The 27,562-nt window shown below is 62.5% G+C and overlaps 2 protein-coding genes across 3 annotated transcripts in view; one reads left to right on the top strand and one right to left on the bottom strand.

The window, feature by feature from the left end:
* Positions 1 to 27,562, bottom strand: part of SLC5A10 (solute carrier family 5 member 10) — a 50,590-nt gene that overhangs the window by 13,047 nt on the left and 9,981 nt on the right. For both annotated transcript variants that reach the window (XM_077163429.1, XM_077163428.1), the window contains exons 7-10: positions 26,699 to 26,804; positions 26,372 to 26,452; positions 24,816 to 25,021; positions 20,521 to 20,656 (exon numbers count right to left, since the gene is read on the bottom strand). In XM_077163429.1, coding sequence (XP_077019544.1) covers positions 20,521 to 20,656; positions 24,816 to 25,021; positions 26,372 to 26,452; positions 26,699 to 26,804 — 529 coding nt within the window. The remainder of the gene's footprint in view (positions 1 to 20,520; positions 20,657 to 24,815; positions 25,022 to 26,371; positions 26,453 to 26,698; positions 26,805 to 27,562) is intronic.
* FAM83G (family with sequence similarity 83 member G) lies at positions 213 to 27,071 on the top strand. Its single transcript, XM_077163427.1, has 6 exons — positions 213 to 284; positions 967 to 1,612; positions 13,104 to 13,271; positions 18,178 to 18,302; positions 18,873 to 20,073; positions 24,351 to 27,071. The coding sequence occupies exons 2-6, from the start codon at positions 1,085 to 1,087 to the stop codon at positions 24,711 to 24,713; spliced, it is 2,385 nt and encodes a 794-aa protein (XP_077019542.1). The 5' UTR covers positions 213 to 284; positions 967 to 1,084; the 3' UTR covers positions 24,714 to 27,071.

Below are 27,562 nucleotides of genomic sequence, written 5' to 3'. Positions count from 1 at the left end.
GGGTCGCAGTGTTCCGAGGAGCTCCTGCCCTTGGACCCCCGAGCTCCGTGGGCTGCCCGCACCGGGGGTGGGTGGGGCAGCTAAGAGAAGGTGTGCACACCCGCCCAACGTCTGCCGGTGAATCAGCTTCCGGCCCCGCCTCCCGGAGGCATGTGACCGCAGGTGGCCGCCGGCGGGATGGGCGGAGCGACAGTGGCCCGGGCCCGCCCCCCGCCACCGCCTCCGCGCCCAGCCGCCGCGCGGTACCCCTCCAGTCTGCTCTGTGCCCGCGCCAGCTCCTGCCGGTAAGTGAACCCCGCCCGCGACCCCCGGGGACCCCCCGCCAGGCGCTGCCGCCGGCCAGCCGCCCTTCCGGGGCTCCCAGACCCGTCCCCCGGCCCCGGACCCCTCCAGGAAGGCCCTACGGCTCTCCGATGCCTAGCACCCTGGGATCTCGAGATCCTTTCCCAGGAGCGCCCAGAAATGCGGAGCCCGCTGGGCCAGGCCAGAGACCCCAGAGTTCAGGCTCTTGCTCCCCAAATCCTGGAAACTTTGGGAAGTCCCGAGCCTGCCCTCATTTCCCTTGGAAGTTGCCTGAGACTTCGGGGAGCTCCGGAAATCCCCTGGCACCCCAAAACCCAGGCACACGGGTCCCCTCGCGCCGGCCTCGGACCCCCACTCTCACCCTCTACACACACACACACACACACACACACACACAGTCCCCATCTCGGACCCCCACTCTCACCCTCTACACACACACACACACACACACACACACACACACACACAGTCCCCATCTCGGACCCCCACTCTCACCCTCTACACACACACACACACACACACACACACACACACACACACAGTCCCCATCTCTGCCCAGCCCCTCCCACCCCCCCACGCCAGCCCGCCCCCACCCCCCCAGCCCCCGACCCGCCCCGGCGCGCCCCGCCCCCGGCCCCTGCCCTCACCGGGTCTTCCCCGCAGGTTTCTATGGACAGAGGCGCAGAGGCAGCCGGGCGGCCCCAGAGCGCGCCGTGCGCCCCCGCCGGGGCCCGGAATTAGGCTCCCGCCCCGCCGGGCTCGGCTGCCCGCGGCCGGCACCATGGCCTTCTCCCAGGTGCAGTGCCTGGACGACGGCCACGTGAACTGGCGCTCGAGCGAGGCCAAGCCCGAGTTCTTCTACAGCGAGGGGCAGCGGCTGGCGCTGGAGGCCCTGGTGGCGCGCGGCCCCGACGCCTTCCGCGAGGTGCTGCAGCGGGAGAACATCCGCGACTTCCTCTCCGAGCCCGAGCTCCAGCGCATCCTGGACACCATCCAGGTGTACGACCCCGGCTCCGAGGACCCGCGCGCCGCTGGCCGCTGCGGGGGCCCCGAGGAGGGGGACGCGGGCGGCCATGCCGAGGGGGCCAGCGGGGCGGGCGGCGGGACCCTGACCGAGGCGGAGCCGCTGCCCTCCCTGGAGTACTGGCCCCAGAAGTCGGACCGCTCCATCCCTCAGCTGGACCTGGGCTGGCCTGACACCATCGCCTACCGGGGGGTGACCCGGGCCACGGTCTACATGCAGCCCCCCATCGACGGGCAGGCCCACATCAAGGAGGTGGTGAGAAAGATGATCAGCCAGGCCCAGAAGGTGAGGGGCCCTTGACAGGGGTCCTCCAGTGGGTGACAGAGGGCTTGATGGCTCTTTGTGCATTGTTGGGGGGCAGTACCAGGCTCCCTGGACCTGGCCAGCAGCTTCCCCAGACATGGGGTGACGGCGGGGTGGTGAACTTTCTCTCACTGGTTCTCCCCTGGGATGGCTCTGACCATCCCCTCCCACCCCCCACCCCCACCCCAGGAGGAGCAGGGCCCCCTGCTGTTGCCTCCATGGGGAGCCGGAGAGAGCATGGGCTAGGGGTAGTCACAGAGCTTGAGAGGAGGCTGAGTCCCTCTGAGGCTGGCCTGGAGGTCCTCATTCACAGCTGGCTCTTTCCTGGCTGCACTGGGCATCTGCAAGTGAGGTGCTCACCCTCTCTGAGCCTCCTGACAAGAACAGAGTCTCTGTGGGCTGGGAGAAGTGCAGGGAGTGTTGGGGAGGTGGAGTAAGTGCAGCTGAGTCTTGTTCACCTGAGTTGAATCTCACCATCGGAAGGGAACTCAAGCATTGTCTGAACCCCCTTCCTGGCCCCTGCAGGCTATGCAGGGGCCCCAGTGGGTGGCTGTACCCCACTCACACATATTTGCGATGCGAGGCAGCCCAGCCATTGCCACATCTGTAACCATGAGCAAGTGCTTCTTTCTCTGAGTAGAAGTGATTTTCCTTGGATGCAGAGCACTTCCTAATGCAGCTGACAGAGGCGCCTAGCAGGCTGTGTTCAGAAGGATTCTGAAGCCCAGTCTGAGTAGTGATTGATAAGCAGCGGGTGCCCTGGCCTCAGGCCGTGACGGAGGAGGTATTAACTCGCCAAGGCTACCCCCTTCACCTTCACTGGAAGGCTGGCTCTGGGCCACCCTGGCCGACACACAGACCTGAGTGAGCCCTTGGGCAGAGGCCACAAGTGGCTTAGGTTTCCAGGACAGCCCCAAGGCAGATAACCTTGTCAGGGAACCTGGCCCTTGGCCTGCCCCTCCCCCGACTCACCGGAGTCTCCAGGCAGTTGGGACCTTCGGTTTTACGGGTCTGTAAAACGGGTCTGTAAAACGGGAGTGGTGAGGATAGAAGCTGCCTCTTTGTGCTGTTGTGCCGGCAAGGAGGAGGGGGAGAAGGAGGGGGGAAGGGAGGCAGGGGCAGTGACCTTCGACCTTCGTGGGTCTCAGGTTGAATAATCCACCCCACTCGTGCCATGGGGTAGGAAGGCATCACTGACGCCTAAGCTCGCAGAACCCAGTCCCCTGGGAGAGCCTGTTGGGATCCCATAAAAATGGGGAAACTGGGGCCCTGGGGGACGGAGCCTGATCTGCTGCACCCCCCCAGGGATACCCCCCTCTCCACCTCTGTGCCCCACCAGATACCAGATTCCAGCACTGCCTGGGAACTGGCCAGAGGCATCTAATCTTCCCCAGACAGAAAAACAGGTGACCTGGCCCCGTGATGGGGCCTGATAAGGGTGCCCGGGGCCAGGCTGGGCACTCGAGGCTCCCTTGCTGACTCCCTGGCCTCCTCCCCACATCGCCTCGGCAGGAGCTAGGGCCCAGCAGCTCTGTGCAGTCCCAGGGGTCCCCTGTAGCTCCCCCCCAAAGTCCCACAGGTTTACCTGTGTCACCTGGCTAAGGTCACACAGCTAGAAAGAGCAGACCTTGCATGCAAACCCAGGTTTGTCTGACACCACAGTCAGGCAGCAGCCTCCTGGGCAGGTGGGCATTACCTCCTCTCATTCTTCCCAATATGGGGGGCTCACTCTCTCCTGGGACTGCCTACCTACTCTTGGACGGCAGTGTGGCCTGCTGAAAGACTTAGGGGGAGTCCTAGCAGCCAAAATCAGGACGGGTCTCAGAGGTGATGGAGGCCCAGACCCTCATCTTATAGGCAGGGAAACTGAGGCACAGAGAAGGTCAGTGACTTGCTCAAGACCACACATCATGTTGGTGAGCTCCACCCTTGCTTCCTAGCCCTATGTGTTTCCGTTTCCCAGTCCCTTCCATCCTGGGACCTATGTCACCTTCAGGCATGACAGCTACCGTGAACCGCGTGCTGGGCACAATCTCAGGTGGCGTCAGCAGCCCTGTTTTTGAGATTCAGAGATCAAGGCCCGCCCCGGCCCAGAAGTGAATCCACACTGTGTTGTCCTCACACTCCGGGATCTGTCCCCTGCCCCTCCTGCCCTCACCCTGGCAGACACAGTGGCAGGCAGGGCCTGGGAGGGGCAGCTGATGGAGCTACCTGCCGTCACCCTCTCCCCGCGCTGGCTGCTTCCCAGGCCGGCAGGGGCGGGGCTGTGGAGCGCTGACGGATGCTGACAGCACGCTTTGCCCATCCCACCGTGGCCGGTCCCCCCCCCCACCGCCCCGCGCTGCCTCCTCTGCACCCCCCCCCCCACCATGCCACTGCTGGGAGAGCCCCTCCCTGCCCCCCTGGGGCCTGGAAGCGGGGGATCCTGCCGTCCCAGGGCCCCCCGGCCCCTTCCCACCCCAGGCATAGGGGCTGGGGTGGCAGTTGCTGAGTCAGCCCGCCACCTCCTCACCCTGCTCCGTGTTGTCAGCACCGAGCCAGGCCCCGGGGCAGGGAAGTGACACAGCAGGCACTCAGCCTGCGCCAGCCTGGCCGCCGGGAGGGGCTGTGTTCCCATCAGGAGCACAGCTGGGTACCCCCCTTTCCCAGAAGGCTTAGACTAATGGGCCACAGTGCTGGGGCCAGCACCCCACCAACACAAGTCCTGGCCCCTCCCCGAGCCCCTGCCACCCCATCTATAAAATGGGCACAGACATTGAAGACTGTAGGGTCCTTTCCACTTGGCCATCCTGCTGCCCTGTGATTCTAGACAAGAGGTGCGGGGTCCTGAGTCTTACTCCAACCTGCTGTGTGGCCCCAAGCAGGCAGCTCAACCTCTCTGATCCCTTTCCCACCTGCCCGCTCCTCTGTCTGGGCACCTGGCTGCCTCCCCCTCTGCCAGCCCCGGAGGGGCAGTTATTTATCTGGGGAAAAAAACTGCTGTGGGGTTCCAGCGGTATACCAGGGGCTGGGCCTGTAGCATCATGCCTGGGAGGGCTGAGTCCCCCCCTTATGCTGCCTCTGCGAGAGAGACAAGGCCGGCCTGGGTCGGTGTGCGGTGTGAAGGGGCACACACCTTCTAGTAAGACTGTCCTTCCACAGATCATGGAGGGGTGGCAGGCTTCTAGCAGCCCTCAGCTGATCCCTCCACCAGCCCCTGAAGATGGCGGCAGGGATGGGGGCAAATCCCACCATGCCTGTTTCACAGGTGGGGAAACTGAGGCAGCAGCAGTAGCAGCAGCAAAGGTGGAACTAGATCCCAAATCCCCCACCTGCCAGGCCAGGGCTCGGGAGTGGAGACCTGGAGCTGTTCCGTTTCTCATCCAGGTCCACCCAGGCAGGGAGGGCCCTGCCCCCGGGTTTCGAGGTGCCTGATTACATTAATCCTACATTTTTTTCCCCGCCCAGCCTCCGCCTTCACCTGCCGAAGTCCTGGCTCACACTTGGCTCCAGGAGAATAAAGGCAGCTTAATGAGGCCCTTATTAGATGCCAACCCCATGCCAGGTGCTGAGCGGGCACTTTAGCTGCTCTGTCTAATCCTCCCACAGCTCTGTAAAGGGCCTGTTGTCCCCATTTCACAGAGGAGGAAGCTGAGGCTCGGTGGGGCTCGAGAGAGTAACTTGCCCTAGGTCCCAGAACTGACAGCAGGGATTTCTGGGACCAGGCCCAGGCCAGCAGGCTCCCGAGGGTCCCCTGTCCCTGGAGGAGTGCCTCGGCTGTCCTCTCCCTTCCAGGGCCTGTGTTTGGGGGCACCTGAGCCATAGTCCCGCCCCCAGCCGTTTTCATGAGGGTCCCGGCCCTGTCCGACATCTCCACCGGGTGGCAAGGGGCTCACTTTGAGGGTGCTTGCGAGGTGGGATGGGGTCAGGGGCAGCCAGGGCCGCTGCCATGCCCCCCCTCCCTCAGGGGTCACCAGGACACCCCAGTGCTGTGAGAGGCCTGGCCCAGAGAGAGAGGCAGCCTGTGGCCCAGGCTCCTGGCAGGTGCCCGGAGCCACCCTCTGCCTGTTCCGGCACCTCCCGGCCCGGCCCGGGGCCTCACCTGTCAGGGCGGGCACCATCTGATAATGCAGTCCCAGGTGTTGGCTCCTTCTGTCTCCAAAGCCTTCCTTCCCAATGGGTGTTTGCATCTTAATTGAGAGTTTTAGGGGACAGTCAGGGCTCCTTTCAGGCATTTCTCCCGCCCCATGACCCACGGGGCGGTGCCTGTTATCACACTCACGTCACAGGTGAGGAAACTGAGGCTCAGAGTGGGCAGGGCCTGCAAGGGTCACACATGAGGGGTTTCCAGGAGACCCCAATGTCCACCCCCACCTTTGAAGGCTGGCTCTGAAGCTGAGGGGCCTGCAGAAATACAGCCCACCAGCACCCTGTCGTGCCCACCCTCTGCAGGGCCCAGCTCACTTGTCCAGCTTGCTGAGTGACCTCGAACTGCAGTTTCTTCACTGTAAAACGGGGATGCAGCACCCGAGCCCCATATGATACTGAGTCCATGTGGTACTGAGTCTGGTGTGATACTGAGCCCCATATGGTACTGAGTCCCATGTGATACTGAGCCATCTGTGGATGCTTGGTGGGAGGCAAGTGGGCTCAGTGCTTACACCTGCTGGTTCCCTGCCCTCTTTCCTTCTCTGTTCATCCTTGCCTCTCTGGAAAGTAGCCTGGATTGAGTAGTGGTGAACTCCCCATCCCAGGAGGAGTTCAAGCAGCGGCTGGGTGGAATACAGTGGAGAGGACATAGGCATCAGGGACCCTTGGCCCTGCCCCACTGTGAGACCCTTCCAGGTCCATCTTCCTCGGGGATTTGGATTCTCGGTCACTCTTGGGCACTGGAGAGGCTGAAGTTTTTAAGGCTTCTGTATTTCTGCTTCTGAGATTTTCCAGTTTGAAAACTCTCTTGGGCCCCTCTCTGACTGCAGGATCATCTTCTTGGCTGGATCTGGTGGGTTCAGGCCTGGAAGCTTGGAGGATCCTGAGGCCCCTTGGGGCAGATGGGAGACGAGAACATCTTATCCTTTGGCACCTTCCTCTCGGTGCAGCCCTGGTCACCTGCTGCCCTTCCTGCATGCGCTGCCTGTGCCTCGTCTCTGCAGCATTCCTGAGTGTCTCTCTGGGCATTATGGCTGCTGCAGCCATTTGGCCCTCTGGAAACGTGAGACTCCTTTAATTGGTCTTAATGAGGCTCCCATCTTAATAGTTCAGAGGTAGGGAATGCTTTCACAGAGCTGAGGAACATCAGAAGAGAGAAGGCCCCGGAGGTTACCTTACCCAACTCCCCATTCACTGCGGAGGGAAAATGAGGCCTAGAGCGGGGAAGTGAGCTGTTTTAGGCAACCAGGGAATGTGTGGTCCGGGGACCGTTTACCTTCCATGCAGGGCTGAAGTCAGGTGTTTGTTTCAGGGTCAAACGTGGGGACTGGGAGGCAGTGGGTCCCAGCTGGGCACATACACAGGACCCCTTGCCTGGGGGAGCAGTCTGAGAACAGGAGCCTCTGGTGTTGGGATTGTGGTCCCCCATACTCTAAAATGGGAGCAGTCACCCGCACCCTTCTTTAGCTTTTGGAAAAGGCCACGTGGGTGCCTGCAGGTTGCCTGTGGCTTGCATTTGGGCTTGGATCAGGCCTGCTGCCGTGTACCCAGACCCCCACCCCATCTCCCCTGGGATGGGAAGACAAGGCAGTTCCCTAAACTCGTCTTCACTTTTGGGGCAGAAGATGGCAAACTGGTTTGGAGAGTGCCAGTAGTTCAGCTTTCCTAAGTCTAAAAGCATCTTTATTTCACCTTTGGTTAGGAGAGATATTGTCACGGGGTATAAAATTCTAGGTTGCCATTTTCTCTGTTCAGGATTTTAAAGATATCACTTCATCTTCTGGCTTGTGTAGTTCTGAGGCGGAATCTGCTCATCTCTGCTCCTCCATATGTAATGTATCTTTTTTTTTTTCCCATGGGAATCTTCGGAGATTTTTTTTCTCTTTTTCACTAGTTTTCAGCAATTTGATTTTACTGTGACTCTGTAGTTTTCTTCATCTCTCTCTTGCTTAGAATTCATTGAACTTCTTGGACTTGCAGACTTATTCTTTTCATCAAATGTGGAAATGGGTTGACCATTTTCTAAATGTTTTTCTGTCCCCCTGAAACTCTAATTACACACATATTAAACCACTTGAAGTTACCTGCAGTTTACTGAGGCTCTGATCATGTTTTTCGGTCTGTTTCTCTCTGTTTCATTTTGGATGACTTCTGCTGATATATTTTCAAGTTCACTAATCTTTTCTCCTATACCATCTAATCTGCTATTGAGCCCATCTGCTGTATTTTTTATCTCAAACATATTTTTCCCTTCTTGAAGTTCAATTTGGGTCTTTCAAAAAAACACAAAACTGTATTTATATATACCATCTTTTATATATAACTTTTTCAACATATGGGATGCCATTATAACTGTTTTCACATCCTTGTTTGCTGATTCTAACATCTATGACAGGCAGTTTTGGGTTGGTTTTGATTGTTTTTTCTCCTGTTTCATTGTAAACCTGGTAATTTTTCATTGAATGCCAGACATGGTGGATTTTATGTTGTGGGATATTGGAGGTTTTCTTTTTACTTATTATTATTATTATTCTCTTAAATATGTTGGAGCTTTGTTCTGGGATGCAGTTGAGCTGCTTGGAAACAACTTAATGCTTTTAAGGCTTGCTTTTAAGCTTTATTAGGCAGGATCAGAGCAGACTTGAGGGTTGAGGTTGGCAAGCTCTGGTCCACAGGCCAAATCTACTGCCTACTTTTGTAAATGAAGTTTATTGGAGCTCGGACACATGTATTTGTTTATGTATCATCTGTGGCGGCCTTTGAGCCACAGTGGCAGAGCTGAGTGGCTGTGTCAGAGTTCACATGGCCCCATAAAGCCTCTTGGGTCCTTTATAGAAAAAGTCTGCCAACTCCTGGTGTAGGCTACAGCCTCGTGTCCTGTGTGTTAGGAAGTGTTTCCCTCTGGCTGTGGGAACGTCAACTCTTCCTGGTCCATAGTGGGCTCCAGCAATTGTCCCACCAGTTCCTTTCCAGTGGTTCTTTCCCAGGCATCTCCTCAGTGGTCAGCTGACGACTCAGGGTATCCTTTGGAGAGCCCTGGAATTCTCTTTCCGCACCTTTTCCTCGCCGGTACTCTGTCCTGCAGACTGTGGCTGCCACACTCTGCCTGCTGTCTCCTCTGCCCTGGAAGACAGCCTGCACCCCCTCCCCACTCTCTTCACCCTGGGGCTCGCCATGGGTGTTCCCTCCTCTTGGGCATCACCAGATAGAGCTGTGCCTTGTCCATTGCCTGAAAACCATCATTTCCTCTATTTCATCTGGTTTATGATTAGTCATTCCAGCCTCCGTTCCTGTCATGGCTGGAAGAGGAAGTTGTGTCTGACACCTTTTGGTGGCCTTTAAGAGCCCTTGCGGCGTTCTTCTGTGTTCCGTGTGACGCATCAGCTCCCAGCCGGCTCAGAGGAAGCGGGAAGCGGGCGGGGCGCCACTCCCTGGCCTGTCTTCTCCAGCGGGCGGTGGGTCTCGTGGGTTAGGACGTGGGTTGGCGGGATGAGGAAGAGGAGGAGAAACACAGCTGACACGAGGCGAGTTCTCCAGGTACACTCAAGGCATGAACTTGCACTTCACGTGTGTGGATTCCTTTAATCCTGGAACAGTGAGCCTTGTTCATATCCCCATGGGGAAACTGAGGCACTTGCCCAAGGTGGGGCGACTTTCCAGAGGTCACGCGGCTCTCCTTGGCCTGTCAGTGGGGGGCGGGTGGACCCTTACAAGGGTTTGTCACAAGCCAGTGCTAGGAGTTTCAGATGGGAAACTCTGCCCCCCTGCCCTGCCTCTTAGGGCCCAGGTTTTGGGGAGACACCGAGTCCGACTCCATTGCTGGACATCTCCAGGAAGGTGGAGGTAACCCCTTTAAAGCCCAGACCTGAGGGCCAGGGCTCTGAGAGAGAGGCCAGAGGGGCAATATTTGGGTTTTGAAGGAATTGTCCATGGAGGCACAAAGGGAAGGCAGCCTGGCAGGGAGTACATCATGTGCAGGGACACGGTGGCTGCAGGCGTGCGGGGAGGGGAGACGCTGCCAGGGAGCCTTGGCCGGCAGCAGGGTCTTTTTCCCGCAGGCCAGGAACTCTGTGTTCAGAACCAGCCTCGGCACTCTCACCCCTGCACTCCTCCCCCAGCCACTGCCACTGCCACCTCCTCTACCCACTCGCACTCTGAGTGCACTTCTGTCTCTAGAGAGGACCCTGTGGTTGCAGGAAAGCTAGGAAACAACCACTGTGCTGGAGAGTCACAGGCAGGGCATCTGCAGCGGGTGAGGTGGGAGCCTGTGGTCGTGTCTTAAGAGGGAGGTGGCCCGTGGCGGCTGGGACTCCCTTGGCAGCGTGGGCTTGGCCAGGTCGTCTGGCCGGCGCAGACAGGCCACACTGGGTCCCTGGGCAGGGCACAGGGAAGTTGGCTAGCCTTTAGTGGGGACATCAGAGCAGGGGAGGTCCTAAGACTTCACATTTACAGATGGGGAAACTGAGGCCCAGAGAGTGGTGCAGCTCACCTAGAGCCAGCCTAGAGCCCAGAGCTGCAACCTTGAGGTCTGTTCTTAGGGGGCCCCAGACTGAAGTCGGGGGCCGAGGGATGCCACTCTGGTGAAAGAAGAGGGCCCCGCCCCACCGTGACCCAGGGCCAGCAGCGGTTTCTGCAGGGCTGGGAGTGGGGTCTATGGGGGTGGGGGATGCTGTGACCCACCCCAGGCCACCTTGCTTCCTGGGGCCACTCCTGGGTGTCTGTTTACATTCTCAGGGGGTAAAAGCACTCCAAGGCCTTCCGAGGCTTTGATGTGTTCACCCTGCCTCGAGCACCCAAACAGGTCATTAGGGAAGACGGTGAGCCTCCTGGACCCTTAGTGTCCTCGTCTGTAAGATGGGAACAGCAGCCCCCACCTTGCAGGGAGCTTGGATGGTTCAGCTGCCCTTCTGACGAGGGCCCAGGGCCAGCTTGTCCTGCCAGCAGCAGGAGGAGCTCGGGAAGGGTCCCCAAGGAGGAGCTGGGGGTCTGGTCCCAAGTCCTTGACTACTCTGGGCCCCCCATTCCCTTTGTAAATTGGGGATGGGGATGACAGGACTCAAGGACCCCCAGAAACTCTGTGGCCCTGACTATGGCAGACAACCTGTGGGTGCCTCCTGGGGCAGGCTGAGCTCCCTCACCCCCCAGCACCCAGCCCCAGGCCTGGGGCAGTTGGCTGGCCCTGGGATCCCATGGGACCCAGGGGGCAGGCCCGGGCCCATTTAACCCGACAACAGTTGACCCCTGAATCAGGGCCCCTTCTGGCCAGAGGGCGACACGGGAAGCCGTGCAGACGGTCGGGTCCTGCTAGGGCCTGTCATCCCAGCCTGGGCCCAGGGCATGTCCCCGGCTGCTGCAGAGGGCAGGGCCTAGACTGATATGTGGTGACCACGTGCCTCTGGGGAAAAACATGTTGGCACTGCCTGGATTCGGGCCTTTCCAGGGTGGCACACAAAGCTGTCTGCCCACCCAGGAGCAGCTGAAGCTAGGGGACACCGGGAACCAGTGGCTTTGGGGCTGCGGCCCAGGGAAGGAAGTCCCTGCCATTATTTCGCTCCCACCCACCCCTGCTGCTGGTGAAGCCTGTCCCCCGGGCCCTGCACCTTGCAGGTCACAGATCTAAAGGCCTCATGTCTCTTCTCAGTCACTGCCTCCCCTGGTGGTGTCTGACCTTTCCTTGAATATCTTCTGGGACGAGGAGCTCACTCCTTCTCAAGACCACTACCTAATGTCTGGCAACTCTGGCCTTCCCTCACCTGGGCCTGACCTCCACCTCTGCCAGGCATCACCCTGTGGGGCCAGTCCCCATGCTGAGCCCTAAGATAGCCCTTCAGAGCTGCCAAGACAGCAAGCAGCCATCCCCCAGGATAGAGGGCACCCGGGAAGGCCTGGCCAGACTCACACCTCCGCAGGCTGGAAAAATGTCTCAGAGAAGGGACTAGAGACCGCCTGGCCTGGCCTGAGGATTGGTAGGCCTGAGGGTGGGTCCGAGCCCAGCCCCCTTCCAACCTGGCTGAGCCTCAGTTTATCCCCTGCAAACTGGGCTGACAGTACCACGGTGCCTGGGGAGGTGGGGGGTGCTGAGGGAGCTCTCTACCTTGTAACAGCCAATGCTGACTCAGGGAGGAGGCAGCTATGGGCATCCACGGGGTCCCCTACTAGGGCTTGAGGACCTGCTCAGGGACTGCTGTGTCTGGGGAGGTGGGCTCTGCCCCCCCTGCTGTACCGGTGAGAAAGCAGGGACCCATAAGCTGGGGTGGTCCCCTGGGGCAGGACAACCCAGGGCTTCGGGCTTCCGAGCCAGGTGGGCGGCAGGGCCTATGGGCAACCTGCTGAGCTCCCCGTGGGCTGTGCACACTCATGGGCACCTGCCAGCTGCTTGCATGGTGGCAAGGAAGATGCGTGGCTCGGCCCAGCCCAGAGCTGGTAGCGTCCAGCCTGGGGCATGCCCTCCTCTCTGTGGAAGGCCTGAAGGGGCATCTCAGAGCCATGGGTCTGGGTGGACAGCCCAGGGAGCCGTGACCAGCCCAAGCCTGGCTGTGCCTCACTGGGACAGGGAGAGACAGGGCTGGGGGCCAGGCCTGAGCCACCGAGCCCCTCCCAAGCCCTCGCACACCACCCCCTGGGCAGTTCCCACTCGTCCTGGTTGAGGACGCCTAGTCCACGCAAAAGCTCCCTGGCCCCACGCTGGCCTTTCCCTCCCACTGTCCCCTTGCCTGCCGGGCCCATGAGTGTGGCTGGGTTGCGGCCGGGCTAGAGGGAAGGCAGGAGCACCCTGGCCTCGGGGGCACCCTGAGCCATGTCTGAGAGGCTTGAGCGCACCAGCCGTGACCTGTGACAGGTGCCGTCAGGTGACTCTGTCCATGCCAGTGCTAAAGTTCACACTACCCAGCCTGCTTCCCCAGGTCCCCTCAGCACCCCAGGGACAGACCCAAACACAGGTCCCTGGGCCGAGCCACAGCTGGGCCCCTGCGTCCCTAAGACCAGCCCGATGGGGACTCAGAGCTCGCACCCCTCTCCGGCCCAAGGACCTTTGGAGCGAGCCCTCCCTGGCTGCCGTGGGCCAGCTCCCTCTTCACGCGTCCCCTCCTCCCCTCTCCCCTCCCACCTGCCAGATTAGCCAGGCTCTGTTCTCTGAAGTGGCGGGTGTATCACATGCCTCCCCACTGTCCCCGCTGCCCCCTGAGGGTCCGGCATGGCCCCTGGTGGAGGATGACCACGTCCCAAGTGTCCCATCCCCAGATGGCATGTTCGGTCCCGGGTGCGGGGCTGGAGTGGGGCGGTGGGGCTGGGAGGGCTGTGTCCCCCCACAGCTGCCTGACGCCCCTGCCCCTCCCCCTGCTCCCAGGTGATCGCCGTAGTCATGGATATGTTCACCGATGTGGACATCTTCAAGGACTTGCTGGACGCCGGCTTCAAGAGGCGGGTGGCCGTGTACATCATCGTGGACGAGAGCAATGTCAAGTACTTCCTGCACATGTGCGAGCGGGCCCGCATGCACCTGGGGCACCTCAAGGTGAGCGGCCGGAGGGCGGGGAGGTCATCCAATCAGTCAGCAGACACTGGGCGCCTGGAGCTAAATGACCCCAGGGCCTCCTACCAGGCGGATGGACACCCCGAGGGATGGGATGCTCACCACCTCCCACGACCAGAGACAAGATGGGTACAATCACATGCTGGCCAGTTGCAGTGTCCTGTGTCATTTCCCAGCAGCCCCTCCCACACAGGTTACTGTGTTGCTTGCATACCTCCAGTGACAGAAGGCTCACCACCTACTCAGGCAGCTGTGCCCTCTCTGCACTCCCAGGAAGTCCTTAAGCGAAACCCATCTCCTTCTTGTGTCCACACACTGGTTTTAGGATCCGGCTGAGATAGAGGAAGTTCCCAGGGGGGCTGAGGTCAGGGAAGGCTTCTTGGGTGCTGCAGAGTTGAAATGGATTTGGCGAGTGGGAGCAGAGTAGGAAGGGCCTTCAGGGCAAAGTGGCTGCCAAAGAGGCCTCCGTTCACGTGGCTGCTCTGCTGTGTGTCTCTGGGCGCACGGTCTCCACTCTGGCTACAAGATCTGTTCAGACACCCCAGCCTGGGGCCTCGGCTGGGGACATGGGGAGCCCTTCCTCCACTTAGCACCGCCTGTGTGTGCCTGTCCTCTCCATCCATTTTAGGCTTGCCCCGGCACCAGGCACTTCAGAGTTAACCATGTAAACTGTAAAGTTCACAGTTCTGCACTCGACACGGGTTAACTGGTTTGGTCCTGGCACAGCCACTGGGATAGGATGGGCATTCCCGTTTTCCAGATGAGCAGCAGGAGGTGCCCGCCAGTGGGGCCGCGGGCCATGAGAGTTCTGGGGGGGGCCACCCTGGCAGCCCGTGGCCCAGCAGGGAGGCCTGAGGGGGCAGCAGCCCTGGGCCCGGCCTGGGGTCCAGTGGAAGCCCCTGGAGTAGGGAGACGCTGGCTGGCTCGCGAGGCCTCACCCGGGTGCTCCCGCCCCATCCCAGGTGGGGCCTTTCAAGTGGGTGAGCTCGCCGCATCTGTCTCTGTGGCTGCCACACTCCCCGCCCCCGCCGCCACTGCGTAATGCACCCTGGGGTTGGCTGGGCAGAAGATTCGAGGCCCTCGGGCTCCTGTCGGCCCCTGCCCCCCACCTGGAAAAGCCCCCTCCTCCTGACGCCCCCCTGCCCTGCTGGGTGCTGTGTACCCCATGTCCCCACGTTCGAGCCCTGGTTGGCTGCTGAAGTGAGATTTTAACCCAGGGCCTGCAAGGGAGGGCTCATCTCCCACTGCTCCTCTCCCAGGAGGAGGGACATCAGGGGGAGCCCTGAGGACACAGCCCTGGGCTGCGCTGTACCCCCACTGCCAGCCTCCTGGCCCCACCCAGCCCTCCACTCCCCAGAAATCCCTCAACTTCATGGGGTCTTAGGAGAGCAGAACCCCAGGGGGCTTTGATGGGACAGATGAGGAAACCAAGGCCAGAGGAAGGCCAGGACTTGCCCACAGGCTCCCTGCCGAGGCTGGGGCTGCGCTGAAAGGACTCAACAGGTCCCGGGAGGGTACAGGGCCCCTGGGCAGAGGCTGCATGTGCCGTCGCGCCCTGGGTCCTGCCCACACCCTGTCCCCGTGGTGCCAACCTGCTGGGCCGCCCAGGCACGTGCCACCACCTCTGTGGGCCGCCAGCTCCTCGCGGCTTTCTGAGGGTGAGGTGAGGGGCAGGGCTGAAAAGCGAGAGCAGCTGGGCTCTGTGACGAGGGTGCCTGGCCCATCTACCAGCCCCTCAGAAGGTCCCCGACTCCCACGGTGCCTGCAGCAGCCCCGGCTTCCGAGGCTGCAGCCACTGCGGGGGTTGGCCAGCGCCAGTATGGAGCAGTGGGACCCTGGCTGCCCCGGGAGGCCCCTGCAGCCCAGCGCCAGCCCAGTGCCACCTTGTCAGGGGCTTGCCCGACTCCTGCTTACGGCCCGGCTGGGCCCAGACCTGCCTCGGAAGCACTTCCTCTGTTGGTACCACCCGGGCCCGCCCTTGGCCACCAGCCACATGGCCAGCTCTGCACCATCCTGCCCTGGGACCCGGTGGGTCACACTATGGCCACAGGTGACCACCCCCCCAGCCCCAGCCCAATGCCTGCTCACTCCCTGGGCCTCTGTCTTCGGGTCTGTGAAATGGGAATGCAGTGTAGACTGCCGTGAAAAGGCGGCTGGGGGTGGGGCTACTTGGACATGAGTCCCTTCCCGTTTCCTCTGGGGGTGGGCACGGCCCCTCCCATGTGGGACCCTGGCTCTGTTGAGTTCCCTTTCGCCCTCGCCTGCCCCCCACTCTCCCTAACCTTGGAGCCCACATTCACCCATTCTGGAAAGCGATGCCTCACCCCCTGCTACTGCTGGTGTCTCAGTCTCTCCCCCGTGAGGGGATCCTAGCCCTGGCAGAAAGGGCCATGCCCGCCCACCCCAATGCACAGCCACGCCCACAGGATGCGCCACGTCCAGGGACCCCACCTGCACCACAGCCTCATGGCACCCAGCAGCATGAGGTGGTGAACCCATCTCACAGGTGGGAAGCCCAGGGCGTGGCGTGGCCAGGACTGGAGCCGTTGGTGACCGGAGCTCCAGAGACCCCCCAAACCCTGACCTCCGGGGACCCTGGGCTCCTGTCCTGTCGCCTCCCACCTGCTGTTACAGGCAAGCCGAGAGTGCTCACTGATGCCCCCAGAGGCCACCTCCTCGCCGCTCCCAGTGCACCCTGAGCCCTTGCAGGGACCGGTCACTGCCCCCTTTTGCATCTGCAGAGACTGTGGTCCCCAAGCGGGGTTGGCCTGGGGTCTCCCCAGCCCTGTCCTCTCTGCACCCTGCTGGGGGTGTCCCAGGAGCTCAGAGACAATGCAGCTTTGTGGAGTTTCCTCTCCTCACCTGAGCCTGGACTTTGGAGACATTACCTCATCTGGGCCAGGCCCCGTGGGGGGGCCCCACCCAGGAACAAACAGGCAGGGAGCGGGCGGGGAGCCTGGGGTGCAGGGTGGCCCCTGCTGCAAGCCCTTACCTGCTTCTGAGCCCAGGGTTAGATTTCAAGGCCCCCCCACCCCCCTAAACCCCCTACCCCAGTGTGCAGATGGGGAAACCAAGGCCCAGAGAGGATTAGCAAGCAGCTTAGAGTCACACAGCTACATTCACAGAGAGCAGAGTCCATCTGAGCCAGAAAGGGTGGCCTCCCAAGCTCCCACACAAGATTTGGGGTGTGTGGGGATGGATGCCACCAAAAGGGACGCTGGCTGTGGTGCACTGCTCATGCCTCCGGGAGCCTGGGAGGTTGTGGGGCTGGGCCCTGTCGGGCAGGTGACAGGCTGGCTTCCTCCACCTCCCGGGCCTCATCCCAGCTTCTCCTCCCTGAGTGTGCCCTGTGTGGGCACAAAGTCACGCGCACTAATTGCTCTGGGCCCCGGCCAGCTTCCTGCCAAGCTGGCTCTGTGCAGACAGGCAGCGGCCTGCAAGAGAGAGGAGGGCCCAGGGGGCTGCTCTCGGCTCCTGGGCCGGGCCCCACAAGGTAGGGCCGCTGGTCCGTGTTGCCAGCAAGGTGCTTGCGGACAGCTGGGCAGGGCCCTGCCAGGGACACAGAGCGGGGAGGGACTCCGAGAGCTCAGCCCCAGCACCCCCTTTTTGTTCTCCCCTCCCTGACTCGGACCCACCTCGCCCTGCCAACCCACAGCAGCCTCTTCCATCTCCCTGCTCATGCATCCTCTGCACAGCATGCAGAATGTTCAGGAGATGCCGCCCCTCCGCCCAGGCCCCTCAGGCCCTTGCCTGGGCCCTCCACCAGCCCGGGGGTGTTGGGTCTGCATCCCCCCTAGACCTCTATTACCCACCCCAACTCCTCAGCCAGTCCGAAGTCCCCGTACCCCGCAAGTGTCTGCTCCCCCAGCAGGCAGGCGGGTGCTGTGCCCTCCGCCGGGCACATCCCTCCCCTCTCGCCTCTCACGCGGTGGCCTTGCTGTTATCTCCTCCTGGGAGCCTCCCCCGACCCCACACCCGTGGGTGCCCCTGTAAGGCCTAACTTTCCAGGCTGTCGTTTACCTGCCTGACCCTGCCCGGTCACCTCCAAGGGGGGCTCTTGTCACATTATCTCAGGTGGCAGCTGGGGGCCCTACCATGTTTAGATGAACAAGCAGTGGCTGCGTGGGCAGTGAGAATACCGGGGCCAGTGGGCAGACGAGGGGGACAGAGGAGGGAATCACACATCCAGCCAGCAGGGCATGGAGGGCCCAGTGCCCAGGGGTGGCCCAGAGCCCCTTGCGGAGAGTGAGCCTCCCGTCCTCAGGGGTGTGCAAACAGATGGGCAGGGTGCTCTAGAGAAGAGTCCTGCCTGGGCCAGAATCGCTGGGGTTTGCCCTAAGAATAGAGCTTCCCGGGCCTCCTCAGGCAGACTCCAGGTGGGCCCAGGACCTGCCTTTCTGATACAGGTATGTCCTGGTGAATTGCTGCCCGCTCTGCCTGCTGGGGTCTCCCTGGCTTTTCACCCTTGCCCCCCATGCCCTCTCCCAAAAGTAGGGGCTTCCTGTTGCAGTGAAGAGTACTAGCCCCTGGTGCCCCCAATCACGGACCCCACCCTCCCAGTAGACCTGATGGTGGGATGGGGTGTCCCCCATGGGGCCAGATTTCCAGCCCCAATTCCTGAGAGCTGCCCCCTGCCTGTCTACTGCCCCCACCCTGCCCACACCAGCCACAGGGGACTCCCCAAAATGTGCCCTCATCATTCTCCTGGCCGTGACACTGCAACAGCCCTCCCAGCAGGCAGGTGCCTCCCGCTCCTCAAGCCGGCCCGACCCCAGGCCCTTTTTCCTACAAGTGCCCCACTCCCTGCAGCCCCACAGGCCTGGGTGTGGTGGCCGCCCTCCACAAGGCTGACGCACCTCTCCTTCCGCGTGTCCCCTTCTGCCCCCAGAACCTGCGCGTGCGGAGCAGCGGGGGCACGGAGTTCTTCACCCGCTCGGCCACCAAGTTCAAGGGCACGCTGGCCCAGAAGTTCATGTTCGTGGATGGGGACCGTGCCGTGTGCGGCTCCTACAGGTGATGCGGGGCCCGGGAGAGAACATTGGGGCCCCCGAGCCCCACTTAGGCACCCTGCCACCTGGTCACTGGGTCCCAAGCATGGAGGCCGCGTGGCCTGGGCATGCCCGCCCTCCCCGGAGGCAGACCCAGGAGCGCTGTCCACACGGCACCTTGTGTCTGTCTCCCGGCCTGGGCAGCTGCGTCCTCCGCCCGGGGTGGGCACCCTGAGGGCTGTCCCCGGGAGTGGGTCAGAGCGGGGCGGTGATGTCCCAGGCTCTGCAGAGGAGACCCTTCCCTGGGGCTGGCCTGGGCCGAGACAGTGGGGCCAGCGGCCCCCACATTGGGGAAAGGCCTGGCACCCAGTGCACCCACCCAGTGCCACATGCTCCCATCACGAGTCCTCAACCCAGCCAAGGGGACGTTCTGAGGCCCCATTTGACGGAGGGGGAAACTGAGGCTCAGGCAGACTGAGCAGCCTGCCGGGTCGGATAGCCAGCGACGCGGCTGTGTGCTGCTGCTCCCGCCTGAGCCCAGTGGTGGGCAGCGCGCCCGTGAGTGGGTACTGACCGCAGCCCCTCTGTGTTGCAGCTTCACGTGGTCGGCGGCCAGGACGGACCGGAATGTGATCTCCGTGCTGTCCGGCCAGGTTGTGGAGGTGTTCGACCGGCAGTTCCAGGAGCTGTACCTCATGTCGCATGGCGTCAGCCTCAAGGGTGTCCCCATGGACAAGGAGCCAGAGCCGGAGCCCATAGTGCTGCCCTCCGTGGCCCCACTGGCGCCCTCAGGCACCGTCGCCAAGAAGCTCGTCAACCCCAAATACGCGCTGGTCAAGGCCAAGAGCGCTGACGAGCTGGCCAAGACCCCGATGGAGCAGCAGGAGGGCAAGCGGCCGCCGGGGCTGCGGGGTCTGGCAGTGGCCGAGAGGCTGGGGGACGTCCCCGAGCTGCCCCCGCCCCTCCACCCGGGGCTGCTACACCTGGAGCGGGCCAACATGTTCGAGTACTTGCCCACATGGGTGGAGCCAGACCCCGAGCCCGGCAGCGACATCCTGGGTTACATCAACATCATCGACCCCCACATCTGGAACCCGCAGCCCAGCCAGATGAACCGCATTAAGATCCGCGACACCTCCCAGGCTGGGGACCAGTACGAGCCATGGCGGCAGAGCCAGGCCAGCGCCGCCCAGGATGGTGCCCACGCCGAGAACGGCCTCGCGCCGCGGCCGCCTGTGCCCAAGCCCCGCTTGGTGCCCGTGGCGGAGGTGCTGGCCCAGGAGGGCGGCGGTGTGGGCCAGGCCCCGGAGACACCCGAGGAGGCGGCGGCCCAGAACGGGGCAGGCTGCCGGACACCCAGGACGACGGGCCCTAGCCAGCCCCCACTACAGCGGCAGCTGTCCACCAGCCGGGACGACACCAACGGCCTTGGCGCAGTGGTCCCCAACGGGCTAGACGGGGAGGAGGACGACGACGACGATGACTACGTGACACTCAGTGACCAGGACAGCCTCTCGGGCAGCTCTGGCCCCCGCCGGCCCTCAGGCGCCTCCTCTGTGTCCGATGAGTATTTCGAGGTGAGGGAAGGCGCGGCCCCTCTCCGGAGGCGCCACTCGGAGCAGGTGGCCAATGGGGCTGGCCAGCTCCCCCGCCGACAGCTCAGTGCCCCCCACATGAGCCGTGGGACCTTTGGGGGGCCTCCGGTCAGCTCCCCGTGGGCCCAGAGTCGGAAGAGAGAGGAGGCAGGTGCTTCGAGGAGGGTACAAACCCAGCAGCCCCCGGACAAGCAGGCGCAGGTAGGTTGGGGGACCCTGCACACAGGGGGTCATGGAAGCTCCATTTCCCAACCCCCCTGAGAGCTCACAACTGTCACCTCCCAACTACGGGGTCACCAGATTGTCACAGATGAGGAATCAATACACGAGGGGTAGGGAGATGCTTGAAGCCCTTGGCAGGCCTTTACCTCCCCAGGGGACCCCCAGCACCCCATTTCCAAAGGGCAACCTCAACCGCCCCTCGGGCACCATAAAACCTGGTGCTAGGGAATCTTCACATGGCCCTGCCTGGCAGATCTAAGGGAAGTAGTGATATCACAGAGAGGACAGTTCACATCTTCTAGGTCACACAGCACCAAGTGGCTCCCACTCAGGACACACACCCACCTGCCTAGGTCTCACCCCAGGCCACCTCCAGAGCCATCCCTCTGACCACGGCCCCCGCCCCGGCCCCCCAGGCCATCCTACCTGGGTAGAGTGCGCGGCTGATCATCCCTGGCATGACCATCAGCGCCATGGGCAGCAGCTTGAGGTAGCCGGCCAGGATGGAGCCCGCCTTCGCATGGTTCAGGTCCCGGGCGGATAGCGAGCGCTGCACGATGACCTGGGCATGCCAGGCACGATGGGGAGTAAGGCACCACCCCGGCCAGACCCCGCATCTCCCCCTCCCCCCACACTAGGCACCCTGCTGTGTCCCATCCTAGCCGCTGACCCTGAGCTGCGATGGGATCCCCACTGGTGGCAGAGCACGCCCTGATTTGCTGAGCACCCAGGCCCAAAGCCCATGGGTTCTCCAGGCCAGAGGGTGCCAGCCCCGTCTCCCAGGGCCCCTAGGCCCCCCGCGCCCCAGGCCAGGCACACACATCGGACTTGGGTCCCACCCTGGTAGAGGTTGGGGGGTTTAAGGACCAGGGGTTCTGGAGAGCTGGCGGTGCAGCGTGAGGGGGGACAGCCGAGGGTGGCTTCAGCTCCTGGCAGGGCACAACCCAGCTGGGCCTCCGTTTCCAGATCTACGGAGTGGGCAGAGGGGTGGGTTTGCACCCGGACGTGTGTCGTCTCTGGGATGCCACGGTTCCCCTTTGAAAAGCCTTCTGACCTCTCAAAGCAGCTTTAAGGAGCTGCAGTTCACGGGTTGTGCAGTTCGCCCCTTTGAAACCCAACACAGTTCGATGGGTCTTAGGAGCATCACAGAGTTGCAAAACCTGCAGCTTTTTAGTGTGTGTTTGCTTTGCCATCCCGCAGCTTAGCCTGCCAGCCTTGCTTCAGCAGCAGGTTCTACCTATGATTGCTGACTGGGTTTGCTAAATGCGTTAATTTAACACACAGCTGCTGGCTTTACCCCTGGGGTCTGGTCCTCCTTCAAACAGTAATGATAGGAAAAGAATGTTGATTGCAGGCTCAGTTCCTGTGACCTGGGCCACATCCTTGCCTCTCCCTGGGCCTCAGTTTCCCTATCGCAGTGGGTTTTAGATGAGTTTCCCTCTAAAGAACCTCCTCCAAGCCCGGTGACTGAGGCCGGGTCCTGGTGCCGGGAGAGAAACCCGCGTGGAGCACTGCGCTCCCGCCTCCGTTACCCTCCACCCCGGACGCAGCGGGACCAGGGGCCAGCGCTCCATCCGCAGCTGCCCCATGGGCCACAAGCACCTGCCTCAGCATCCAGGGCCACCCCACCTCTGCCATCGGGAGGCAGCACCGCCCTCCCCGGCCACTTCCCCTCCCCGAACCCCTTTCCTCTCTGTAGGGTGGGGCATGGCACCGACTGCGGGACACCAGAGGATTAGATCAGCCTGGCCTTTGGTGCACAGGGCCCCTGGTCTCCAGTGTAGACGGCCCAGCTATGGCCTTTTGTGCACAGGGCTCCCTAGCCCCTGGTGTAGATGGCCCCACCGTGGTCTTTGGTGCACAGGACCCCCGGTCCCCAGTGTAGACGGCCCAGCTGTGGCCTTTGGTGCACAGGACCCCCGGTCCCCAGTGTAGACGGCCCAGCTGTGGCCTTTGGTGCATAGGGCCCCCTGGCCCCCGGTATAAACATCCAGCCATGGTCTTTGGTGCATTGGGTCCCCTGGTCCTGGTGTAGACGCCCAGCCGTGGCCCGGCTCGTCATGGCCTCCTGGGCACACGCTCCCTCTCCTGGCTTGTCTTGGCTTGGCTTTGGGTGCGGCTCTCCAAGCCAGCCTTGGCATGGTGCTGGCTTAGGAGGATTTTAGTCTTGGCCCCACCTTTAGGGAATCACTGAACCGAGCTGGGTTTTTGGTTTCCTCAGCAGTAAAACAGGGATAGGAGAAATTTCCTGAGCTAAATGGGACTTTGTGACCCAAGCCCGGCGCCCTGGGCCTGGCCCACTGCAGGAACCTGAAAACTGTGGTCTTTACGGCCAGGACCTCAAGAGAAGGAAGTCTGCGTCCGGCCCCAGAGCCTCAGAGGGCAGCGGCCCCGGGTGTCGCCGAGCCGAGGGCCCGAGAAGGCCTCTGCTCTCCGCATGTCCCATCTCACCAGAGTCTGGGATGAGCAGGGCCGGGACGGGAACCCAGGCCAGGGCTTGGTGCGCTGGGGCCTCTGCCCGGTCCTCATTGGGTTGTTTGTTTCTGATTGCAGAGGTGGCCATGCTTGCTGTGGGTAGGCTCAGATTTGGTGGCAAGTGTAGAGGACAAAGGGGCCCGTCCTTGCGCCCCCCAGAGCCGCCACCTTGTTTTTGGCTGGACCGTACACATCTCTGGCGTGGAGCTGGGCAGGGCCGGCCATCCAGGTGGCCTGAGAAGCCCTGAGGGTCAGAGATGTCCTGGTAGAGACGGGCTGGGGGGAACAGGCGACGAGGCGCAGACTGAAGTGCGGGTGACTGGAGGCCCCCACTCAGCAAGGAGTTACTGACCCCTGAGGCCAGCGGGGCCAGTGGGCAGGGAGGCCGCCCAGAGGAGACCGTGGATAGGCTTTTGGGGGTGCAGATGGCAGAGGACGGGTGAGCCAGAGGCCCCGAGGCAGGAAGGGCCGAGGAGGGGGTAGCTAGGGCTTAAGTGCCCATGGGTGCTGGACCCCGTCTGGGACCACTGAGGAGCCAGGGAGCCCTGCCTCGGCCTCGCTCTGCGAGCTCTGGGTGCCCACGCAGGGCCTAGCCTGTCCAGTCTGACCCTGAGGCCGGGATCTATGCTGACTCATCCGCCTTCATGGGAAAATCTCCCGAGTGCGTTACACCCAGGGACGCCGGGGCCACACCAGGCCCCGCCGAGTGGGGAGGGAACGAGAGGTGCTGTGGGGTAAAGGGTAAGGGGCTTGGCCAGCTGGGGGCCCAGGCACCCCAGCACGCAGCGCTGCCAGGGAGGGGGAGGTAGGAGACACCTGCTCTGCGCCTACACATAAGTCTGGGATGCAACTTGTAAAAGAGGGGAAACTGAGGTACAGCCTCCCAGGGCTTCCCATGCCTTCCACCCCGGATGACCAGGGACGCAGGGAGGGCCTGTGACAAACACTTCCTGAACCCCCACTCCTCGGGCTGGGGGGAGGCTGGCAGGGCCCCGGTCCTGGGCAGGCAGCTGTGGCCCTGTGAAGGAGCCACTGCACTCTGGAGTAAAACCCCGGTTTAGCCCTCCTGGGCCTCTAGTTTCAGGCTGTAATTGGGGGGTGGGGGGTACCCGGGGTGGCTGTGTGTGGGGCCTCCTGTCAGCTGCTGCATCTGGCTTGGGGCTGCTGGCCTGGGACCCGCGGTAGTGGAATACAGGAAGGGGTGCCCAGCCCAGCCTGCTGCCATGTCCCTACAGTAGTTGTGTGTGTGTGGGGGGGTCTCAGGTCCAGAAGCAGGGCCCACCATCCCACCTGCCACCTGGCCCTGAGGGTGGGCAAAAGGCAGAGCAAATAAAGGCCAACACCCTGGGGCTGGGCCACTCGAAGCCTGGCCTGCCCCCCGTGCTGCCTTCTGTGCCACCCCCCATGCACCCTCCGAGTCATTGATTGGGTCTGGGGCCAGCCACGGTCAGCCTCCCTGCACGGGGCAGCCTCCCTGCCCTCTTCCCACCATGCCCAGCCTGTTCACAAGGACAGGGCAGGCCAGGGCAGAGGGGTGGCCAAAAGCTGCAGGAACTGCCCAGTGGGCTGCCTGGTGGTGCTGGGCTGCACAGCAGCCTCTCCGTCTCCCAAAGGCTGTGACAAGGTGTCCCCACAGTGCAGGGGGGACAGCCGTAGCACAAAGCCCGGAGCAGCAGAGCCAGGATGCCAGCCCATGTGTGCCCAGCCGGGGGGGGGGGCGGGAGGGTTGGCCGGTCCTGCCTCCTGGCCTGCACAACCACCTCGCCCTCTCTCACTCCTAGGGTCAGCATTTCCACCGCTACGGGGTCCCTGCCTCTGGGACCAGGGACAAAGATGGCTTCCCGCGTCCCCCGAGGGCCCCAGGACCCCACCGGTACCGTGCTGCCGCCGACAGCACCCCGAGCGCCCCCCGGAGAGCGGCCCCAGCCGCGGCAGCCCCCCCCCATTGGCCGGCCAAGGCCAGCCCAACGCCCCGAGACGCCACTGCTGGCAGGACGGCCGAGGAGCGCCCCAGCCCTCTGGGGATCCCGTACTCCAGACTGTCCCAGGTGAAGCACCTCAAGGCCAGGGCCGGCGGCACCCAGTGGACCACGTCCGACTCGAAGCGGAGGCCCCCGGCCCCCAGGGACCACCAGGACCCCTAGCAGCTCCCGCCCGCCCCGGGCCGTGCCCTCTGCAGCCCGCTCCCGACCATGGTCCCAGGACGATGCCCAGGCCTGAGGCAGGTGGCCAGCGGGGACCCTCACCTGGTCGGTGCACCAGTACCAGGTGGCCAAGACGGTCAGGCCAAACGTCATCCCGGTCCACGGGAGGTCCCCCGTGGCGGCGTCGCGGAACATGTGCATGGCGTCCGCACGCGGCAGGTGGCACGTCGTGTTGGCAATGGTCCTGCTGGGCACGGCCCGGGAGTAGGCGGCCTCCAGCTGCCCGTACCCGCCGATCTGGTCGAAAGCTGTGAGGGCCGGGGTGGCAGAGGAAGGGTCTGCAGGGGGTGGGTCCAGCGCCCAGGCTCCCGCCACCCCGTCTCGAGGAAGCCGGGTGCTTCCAACTTGAGCCCTTCCCGGGTGCAGAGAGGTGCAGAGGGTGGAGGCGGTTTAAAGGTTAGCGGTATCGTATTTGTATTTAAGATAATGCTATTAAATGAACACTTTGCACGTGGGCACCCTGGCAGGAGTTGTGCAACCCCTGGATGCCCACCAAACCCTGGGCAGCAGGTTCTCTGCCAGGTTTCCAACTTCTGATTTGAGGAAGCAACAGTGTTTTTTCTTGGCCTTCGAAGACCTTCTCAGGGAATCTAAAGTATTAAAGTCCTGACCCGGGTCTGCCTGAGTTACCCCGATAAAGCCAAGCATGGCTGGTGCGATGGATCCCCCTCGTCGTGCCACAGAGACGGGGAGCAGGGTCCCGGGTGGGTCATGGGTTCGAACAACGTCATGCAGCCAGCCAGAGGCAGGAGGGGCCTCGAGCCAAGGCCTTCCCTGAGAGTCTGGACCATGTTCCATGTCCCCCACCCCCGCCACTGTTCCTGTCTACCTCGGGCTCATGGCCCCACGTGGGCAAGCCCTGGGGACCCATACCCCTGGCCCAGGCCTGGCCGCCAGGCACCTGCTTGGGCTGTGGGCTCTAGGGACACCTGAGAAGAGACAGATATACAGCAGCCAGAAAGAGGACATCCCTGTGGCTACCCCAGGCACCAGCCTCCAGGCCGGGCCAGGCCAGGCCAGGCCAGCACCCGAGGACGTATGAGGCTCAGAGCATACCTGCAGGCAGCTCCTCCACACAGAAGTGCAAAGGCCCCGCTGGGGGAAGGCATCGCAACCCGGGGCTGAGCCCAGGAGGGACTTTCAAGGCCTCCCCACGTTCACTCTCCTCGGGATCATCCTGGCCCTGCTTGTTCCCATCCAGTGATGGGGAGCTCACTAACTCTAGGGCTACCCCATACACTTCTCTGTTCCTCTCCAGCCAGCATCACCAGTCTGTCTCAGCTGCCTTCTCCCCTCCCTGTCTTTGTCTAACAGGAGGTAGCCTCGCCTCTTGGAACTGTGTGCAAGATTTTAAAATAATTGGGGAAGACACCCAGATAGGGCAGTTTTGTCTTCTTGTATTTGTGTGACTCCACACCACCCTCGGCCACACGTCAGGGGCAAGCCCTGAACCCTGACCCGAGGCTTCCCAGGAGCTGGTGACAGAGAAGCAGCCAGGCCGGCAGGCAGGGGGGCAGCAGGAGACTCTGTGACCAGAACCCGGGGTCCCCACTGAGCCCGGCAGAGCCCCCAGCCCAGCTGCCAGCCCCGCCCCTCACCTCTGACGGCCAGGAACGCAGCTCCCACCACCATGATGAGCGTCTGCAGAGCATCCGTGTAGATCACTGCCACCAGGCCCCCTGAGTGCAGATGCCAGCCTCAGCGGGGAGGTGCAGGAAGTGACCGATCAGGACCCCCAGAACCCCTGCTGGGGGAGGCAGCTGGGACACAGGGTCAGGCTGCACATCCTCCTTTGGCTTTAAGATGGCCTCATCCCCGGGGAGGAAGTGGCTCTCTGCCGCCTGCACACGCCCCCTGGCCCCTCTCTACCCCCACCCTGCACCCACACCCCTGACCCCCTCCTTCCCTTCCTGTGCTGCCCGCACCTGCGATGGTGTACAGGGCCGTGATGAAGAGCGTGAGGGTGATGGAGAGGTAGAAGTTCCAGCCCAGGCAGATGTGTATGAAGAGCGCCCCCGCATACAGGTCAATCTGGGGGTGGGGGGGTCCAGGTCACCATTTGTCTCGAGCCCAGGCCTGCAGGCAGCTCAGGGCAAGCCCACCTCTGCCCCCACCGCTGTGGACTCTGGCAGGTGTCCGCCTTCAGCCTCAGCACCTGCAGGTGAGATGGGGGGACCCTGCCCTGCTGCCCCCCGTGCCCCACCCCAGGGCTGATTTGAGATCAGAGGCGGCCAGGCTGGGTGCAGTGTTCAGATGTACAGACGTGACTGTTATCAATAAAGCCCTAAATGGCCCACACCTGTCGGAAACAGTGTCATTTTTGCCTCATTCCCTGGCCCCAGGGTCCCAGTGGAACTCTGATGAGTAGGGCACCAAGAGGGCTTCCTGGGGCAGCCTCCTGGAGTGAGCCTCCAAAAACAGGTCTGCATGTCTCGGGCCCCAGACCCACATGTCTGCCTGCTCCCTTCACCCCGCATTCCCTGTTAGGGGCACGCAGAGGGTGGGCTAAGGAACAGAGAGGATGGGGGTATGTGGCAACTGCCACTCGGCACGGTTGGGTCCCAGGCCAGGAGCAGCTCCCAGGCTCCTCTCGGTGCCCCTCCCTGGGCGGCCCTGTCCCCTCGGGCCTGGACAGAGTCGATAACAGGATCTAGCTCCCTCTAGGGAAGTGGGGGGCAGAGGGACTTCCTGGTAGTGGCAGAATCCTGGGCAGAGATCCAAAGGACAGCATGAGGGAACTGCACCCCGCGGGCGGCTCCACTCCACATACTGCAGGGCCTCCCTCCCGA

This window comes from Tamandua tetradactyla, chromosome 6 (assembly GCF_023851605.1).
Source record: "Tamandua tetradactyla isolate mTamTet1 chromosome 6, mTamTet1.pri, whole genome shotgun sequence".
In the NCBI taxonomy this organism is placed as follows: Eukaryota; Metazoa; Chordata; class Mammalia; order Pilosa; family Myrmecophagidae; genus Tamandua; species Tamandua tetradactyla.
This window is presented reverse-complemented; position numbering and strand designations above follow the sequence as displayed.

Excerpts from the sequence above, each read along its gene's own strand:
- FAM83G (XM_077163427.1), top strand. The coding sequence starts at position 1,085 with ATGGCCTTCTCCCAGGTGCAGTGCCTGGACGACGGCCACGTGAACTGG. Across the intron at positions 13,272-18,177 it reads TGCACCTGGGGCACCTCAAG|AACCTGCGCGTGCGGAGCAG; the intron begins GTGAGCGGCCGG and ends TTCTGCCCCCAG. Across the intron at positions 18,303-18,872 it reads GCCGTGTGCGGCTCCTACAG|CTTCACGTGGTCGGCGGCCA; the intron begins GTGATGCGGGGC and ends TCTGTGTTGCAG.